The sequence below is a fragment of the Papio anubis genome, unplaced genomic scaffold (assembly GCF_008728515.1).
Source record: "Papio anubis isolate 15944 unplaced genomic scaffold, Panubis1.0 scaffold2289, whole genome shotgun sequence".
In the NCBI taxonomy this organism is placed as follows: Eukaryota; Metazoa; Chordata; class Mammalia; order Primates; family Cercopithecidae; genus Papio; species Papio anubis.
The window spans coordinates 1-6,381 of NW_022162338.1; the positions used below are offsets into that span (position 1 = coordinate 1).

The 6,381-nt window shown below is 38.5% G+C and overlaps 1 protein-coding gene across 2 annotated transcripts; it reads left to right on the forward strand.

Moving 5' to 3' along the window:
- Positions 1–30: 30 nt before the first annotated feature.
- LOC116272860 (uncharacterized protein KIAA1841-like) lies at positions 31–4,504 on the forward strand. 2 transcript variants are annotated; one of them, XM_031661704.1, is made up of 3 exons: positions 31–1,308; positions 2,344–2,530; positions 4,052–4,201. In XM_031661704.1, the coding sequence occupies exons 1-3, from the start codon at positions 1,159–1,161 to the stop codon at positions 4,135–4,137; spliced, it is 423 nt and encodes a 140-aa protein (XP_031517564.1). In that variant the 5' UTR covers positions 31–1,158; the 3' UTR covers positions 4,138–4,201. The 2 variants fall into 2 exon arrangements, with proteins under 2 accessions (XP_031517564.1, XP_031517563.1); XM_031661703.1 differs by lacking the exon at positions 4,052–4,201 and adding an exon at positions 4,208–4,504 and having other exon boundaries at positions 37–1,308.
- Positions 4,505–6,381: the final 1,877 nt, after the last annotated feature.

Genomic DNA, 6,381 nt, shown 5'->3' on the forward strand with positions numbered 1-6,381 from the left:
AAAAAAAAAAAAAAAAATTTCACATAAGCCTCAGCACAATCTAAATACTATTATTTATGCAACATCTCATTTGTGAGGTACTTTTATCATCTTCAAAGTGCTTTCACAAAATAATCTCTTTTAATTCTTTCCACACTGTCAGTCAGAAGTATTACCATCACCTGCTTTTATTGCTGCATTTCAGCAAAGTTGGATGACTTGCCTTGGCTAGCAGGTGGTGGAGCCAAAACTCAAACCAGAGCTTCAGACGCCTGTGTACGCTGCTTTTTTTTATTGTACTGATCTGTCAGTGAATCTCTGCTTTGTACTTCTTGTCCTAAGATAGATCATTTTTTTCCATAGGAACAGTTTATATTTGGAGATTGTATTCCTAACCCAGAATCCAGTGTCAGCTGAATCATAGATATAACTAGTTAAAACTTTCGTCATTATTTTCATCTGTAAATTAATGTTCCAACTTTAGACACAGTGCCTGGCACATAGTGATGGCTCAGTAAATGTTTGAATGAAGAAGTATGTCTTCCACATTGATGTAAGAAAGTTCCTCAAATGTTTTATGTTTGCATGCATAGTTTCTTTTTCTATTTGATATCATAACCCTCTCCCCACACCTCACAAACAGAAAGTTTCAGAATTACTTAACTGAATCATAACTAACTTCAAATTATATTAGACTCTGTCCCTACTGACCCTAAACCATTGTTTCCAATCTGCTGTCTTAGCCGGTACTATACCTCTTGTGTGGAACGGAAAGAGCGTGGAATTGAGAATCATTTTTACCTGGGTTTGAATCCTTGCTCTGCCTCTTCTTAGCTCTGTGATCTTGTAAAACTTACTTAACATCTCTGAACCTCATCTTGTAAAATTGGGGACTCTGTCTCTAAAGAAAAAAAGATTAAAAATATTATATGCTTTTTATCATATATTTATTCATTTCCATATTTTTATACATCCATTTATCAATGCATAATATTCAAATCCTTTTATGTGAAGAGATTTAGGCTATACTATGTTTATTTTAGGTCAGTTTTATTTTTCCTTTACATGGTAGCAGATAATTCTTAGGAATGAATTATAACTGATCTATAATGTTCTGAAAACATTTGGATTTCAGAGTTAAATAAAGCTTTTTGTTTTCCCTATCCCTAGTTCCAAAAGATGAGTCGTGGATATTCAGAAAACAACAATTTCCTGAACAATAATAACCAAATGGTGTTGGACATGATCCTTTATCCATTAGTTGGAATCCCTCAGACTATCAACTGGGAAACTATAGCAAGGCTCGTGCCTGGATTAACACCGAAAGAGGTAAATAACAGTCCCCCCAGAATATCTCCTGAAAATGTTCAGAAAAGGTCATCAATTTAAAGAAACACCAACTGAGAGAGAGAAAAATATTTGAGTTTTACATATCCAAATGTATGTATTAACACTGAATAGACAGCTATATAATTTGACTAGATGCAAATTACATAAATTATATATATATATTTGTTGTTGTTTTTGCTTTTTTGAGGCAGGATCTCTCATTCTATCATCCCAGGCTGGAGTACAGTGGTGCCATTACGGCTCACTGCAGCCTCAACCTTCCAAACTTAAGTGATCTTCCCACCTCAGCATCTCACAGTCTCTCTCAGAGTCTCATTATGTTGCCCAGGCTGGTCTTGAACTCCTGGCCTCAAATGATCTTTCTGCCTCTGCTTCCCAAAGTGCTGGGATTACAGGCATGGTCCACCATACCCAACCTGGTCTTCCTTGTTTTACAGGAGCATAAATATATATGCCTTTGAGTTAAAGCACATTAAAATAAAACTCTACCCTGAATTTTAAAATGTAAAAATAGAAGTTAGAGACTTTTGCATAGTGAAATGTGTACAAATATTTTAGATGTTACTCTACAGGTTAATACTCACTTACAAAAAGTAATTATTGAAAAATATCTTCAAATAGAAGGCAAGAAAGTATCTTTTCAATTTTTTATTTAAAAAATTCCCAAACCGCTGGGCATGGTAGCTCATGCCTATAATCCCAGCACTTTGGGAAGCAGAGGCAGGTGGATCGTGAGGTCAGGAGTTCAAGACCAGCCTGACCAACATAGTGAAACCTTGTCTCTACCAAAAATCCAAAAAATTTGCTGGACGTGGTGGCAGGCACCTGCAATCTCAGCTACTCAGGAGGCTGAGGCAGGAGAATTGCTTGAACCCGGGAGACAGAGGTTGCAGTGAGCCAAGATCACGCCACTACACTCCAGCCTGTGCGACAATGTGAGACTCTGTCTCAAAAAAAAAAAAAAAAAAAAAAAAATTCCCAAACCTCTATTTCTTTCATTTTATATTATGACAGTGTGCAAAAAGGTTTGATGAATTAAAGAGCAGTGGAGGCTCACCTGTTGACAACCAGTATAATTCCCTCATGGCTGCTGGAGAGAGTCCTGTTGAAACTTTAGCCACATATATCAAATCCTCACTTCTTGACATACATGGAGAATTTCAGGAGACTCCAGTTGGTCATGATGCAGTTTCCAAAACAGGTAAGGTTTTAAACTAAAATGTAGTACTTGTCCTTATGATAATTCTGCAGAAGATTATATATTCCAATCAACTTTTCTTTCTTTGTTTAAAGGCTAATATAAACATTAATAGAGAAATGTATTCATATTTGTATCTTCCTGAATTTTGTTGTTTTTTCTTTCTGAGACAAGGTCTTGTTCTGTTGCCCAGGCTGGAGTACCGTGGCACCATCTCAGCTCACTGCAACCTCCATCTCCCAGGCTCAAGAGATCCTCCTGCCTCAGCCTCCCAAGTAGCTGGGACTAGAGGTGTGCACCACCATGCTTGGCTAATTTTTGTATTTTTTGTAGAGATGGGGTTTTGCTGTGTTGCCCAGGCTGGTCTGGAGCTCCTGAGCTCAGGCCATCCATCCGCCTCAGCCTCCCAAAGTGCTGGGATTACAGATGTGAGCCACTGCACCTGGCCTGAATTTTTAAAATTATGTTTATCTTTGCTACTTTTTAAAAAAAAGTTTTAGGGCCAGATGCAGTGGCTCACAACTGTAATCTTAGCACTTTAGGAGGCCAAGGTGGAAGGATCACTTGAGGCCAGGATTTCAAGACCAGCCTGGGCAACATAGCAAGACCCTGTCTCTACAAAAAAAAAAAAATAAAAATTAGCTGGGTGTGATGGTGCACACCTGTGATCCTAGCTACTCAGAAGGCTGAGGTGAGAGGCTTGCTTACGCCCAGGAGGTCAAGGTTACAGTGAGCTATGATCAAGCCACTGCACTTCGGCCTAGGTGTCTGAGCAAGACACTGTCTGTAAAAAAATTTAAACATTTTAAAAAATAAATTTTTAAGTGTTAAACTATCGGTCAGATACAATCACCAAAAAACCCACTTTACTGTGTCAGAATGTTCTACTCTAATCTACTGGCCTGGCTAATTTCATGTATTTTTTTTTTTTTACTACAAATATTCTTTTACTTTCTTTTAGAGGGGTTTGCCCTGTGCCCTTTACTTAATATTCCTCTTTCCTGAGAGACTCTTGCTTGTCTCTCATGTTATGTTTTTTTGTTGTTGTTTTTTTTTTTTGTTTGTTTGTTTTTTTACAGCTACTCGTTTTGTTTTTGGAGATGGAGGTTGCACTGTGTTGCTCAGGCTGCTCTTGAACTCCTGAGCTTAAGCAATCCTCTTGCCGCAGCCTCCTGAGCAGCTGGAACTACACGTACATGCTACTGTGCTGAGCCTACAGCCACTCTTTATTATAGTCAACAAGAGCTTCAACTGACACAGTAGTGGGGTAAAAGATGTTTTCTGCAATTACATTGGAAATAATAACTGGTTCTGGAAATCCTCTGAGTGTAGCGAGTTATTTTAATCTCAGCAGCGGCAGAGTATTGATGTAAAAATTTGCTTCAGAAAGAGAAAACTATGCTGTTGGCTTTTGAACATTTGATCCCGTTTGTACACACCACATTAGTAGTTTTTGAAATTCTCGTTCTAACAGTAGCAATTTGTGATTCATTTTTGTGTACTGTTTCTTCCATATATCTTTAGAAATACTAAAGGAAAATGCCACCCTGGTAAGTACCATCTTTAGCCTTGGAAACCATGCATTTACAGTATTACCATTCAATAAATAAAAACCCATTCTCAGCTAGAAACACTAACCCCCACCCTTTTTTTTTGTATGTGTTTGTTTCTGTATTTAAGGAAGACATAGTATAGCTTCTACAAGGAATTGTTCTTCAGAAAGTGAAAATTGTACTACTCATAATGGTGGAGAAAAGACTGAAGAATCTGAAGGGTAGGCGGCTGGTTGTTTGCTAGATAAGATTTAATATTGATACCAACTTTATAAAATATATGATTGGTGGTTTTATGCATGTTACCATAAGGTAGGAATTTCATATTACATAATTGCTGAAACTACTGGAATCAGCTTAGTTCATGTGTGGAACTGACCTAAACTTGACTTATTCATGTTATTATTTATAAATTGGATTATAGTTTTCTATTTAAAGATTTTTATTTTTATTTTTATAAATATTAGAAATAATATCTGTTAACACAAAACTTTTAAAAGTAAATTTTAATACCCAAGGAAAAAAACTCTATGCCATTAATTCTCCAACTTTACTAAAGAAATTGGATGTGTGGCCAGGCGCGGTGGCTCAAGCCTGTAATCCCAGCTCTTTGGGAGGCCGAGACGGGTGGATCACGAAGTCAGGAGATCGAGACCATCCTGGCTAACACAGTGAAACCCCGTCTCTACTAAAAAAAATACAAAAAACTAGCCGGGCGAGGTGGCGGGCGCCTGTAGTCCCAGCTACTCGGGAGGCTGAGGCAGGAGAATAGCGTAAACCCAGGAGGTGGAGCTTGCAGTGAGCTGAGATCTGGCCACTGCACTCCAGCCTGGGCGACAGAGCGAGACTCCATCTCAAAAAAAAAAAAAACAAAAACGGTATTTTAGAACTATTTGAACATAACTACTCATTATAGAAAATTAAAATGTCTTTCAGTGTATTGCAAGTTTTGATAGTTTTGTTTTGTTCTGCCTGTTTTTACAATAAACAATATTGTTAGGTGTTCAAAATTAATGAATTTTTAAAAATGGATATACCATATAGCCATCACCCAAATCAAGACACAGAATGTTTTTATTATTTCTGAAAGTTCCTTTGTATACTTACTTTTCATGGATTTTTATGAAAATCTTACTTTTTATAGATTTTCAAGAACAGCTTGCTTTATCTGTAATTCATATATCATAAAATGAACCCTTTGAAAAAGCTCTGGAGGTTGATGATTATGCTGATTGTACAACAGTGTGAATATAATTAATGCCACTGAACTTAAAAGTGGTTAAAGTGGTAAATTTTCCTTTATGTATATTTAACCACAATTTTAAAAATTCACCCTTTTAAAGTGTGTAGTTCAGTTATGTTTAGTTTATTGGCACAGTCTTGGAGGTTTTCTTCTGAGACAAAGTCTCACTCTGTCACCCAAGCTGGAGGGCAGTGGCTCCATCTCAGCTCTCTGCACCTTCTGCCTCCTATGTTCAGGCAATTCTCATGCCTCAGTCACCTGAGTAACTAGGACTTCAGTGTGTGCCACCATGCCCATTTTCGTATTTTTAGTAGAGATGGACATTCGCCTTGGTGGCCAGCCTGGTCTTGAACTCCTGGCTTCAAGTGATCTGCCTGCCTTGGCTTCCCAAAGTGCTGGGATTACAGGTGTGATCCACCACACCTGGCCGTATTCACACAGATTTTTTTTTTTTTTTTTTTTTTTGAGACGGAGTCTCGCTTTATTGCCCAGGCTGGAGTGCAGTGGCCGCATCTCAGCTCACTGCAAGCTCCGCCTCCCGGGTTTACGCCATTCTCCTGCCTCAGCCTCCCGAGTAGCTGGGACTACAGGCGCCCGCCACCTCGCCCGGCTAGTTTTTTGTACTTTTTAGTAGAGACGGGGTTTCACCGTTGGCAAGGCTGGTCTCGAACTCCTGACCTCAGGTGATCTGTCTGCCTAGGTCTCCTAAAGTGCTGGAATTACAGGCACCAGCCACCCCACCCAGCTGAGTTGATGTTCTTATATTCCTAGTTTGTTGAATGCTTTTATCATGAATACTTTAAATGCATTATTTTCTTAAATTATATAGAAAATGAAGTGTGAAATTGCAAACCAAAGTTACAGTAATACTAGCTTTTGAACTAATAATATTTTTTTCAAAAAAAAATATATATATATATGTATTTTTTTTTTTTTTGAGACGGAGTCTCGCTCTGTCACCCAGGCTGGAGTGCAGTGGCCGGATCTCTGCTCACTGCAAGCTCCGCCTCCCGGGTTTACGCCATTCTCCTGCCTCAGCCTCCCGAGTAGCTGGGACT

Excerpts from the sequence above, each read along its gene's own strand:
- LOC116272860 (XM_031661703.1), top strand. The coding sequence starts at position 1,159 with ATGAGTCGTGGATATTCAGAAAACAACAATTTCCTGAACAATAATAAC. Across the intron at positions 1,309-2,343 it reads CTGGATTAACACCGAAAGAG|TGTGCAAAAAGGTTTGATGA; the intron begins GTAAATAACAGT and ends ATATTATGACAG. Across the intron at positions 2,531-4,207 it reads TGATGCAGTTTCCAAAACAG|GAAGACATAGTATAGCTTCT; the intron begins GTAAGGTTTTAA and ends TCTGTATTTAAG.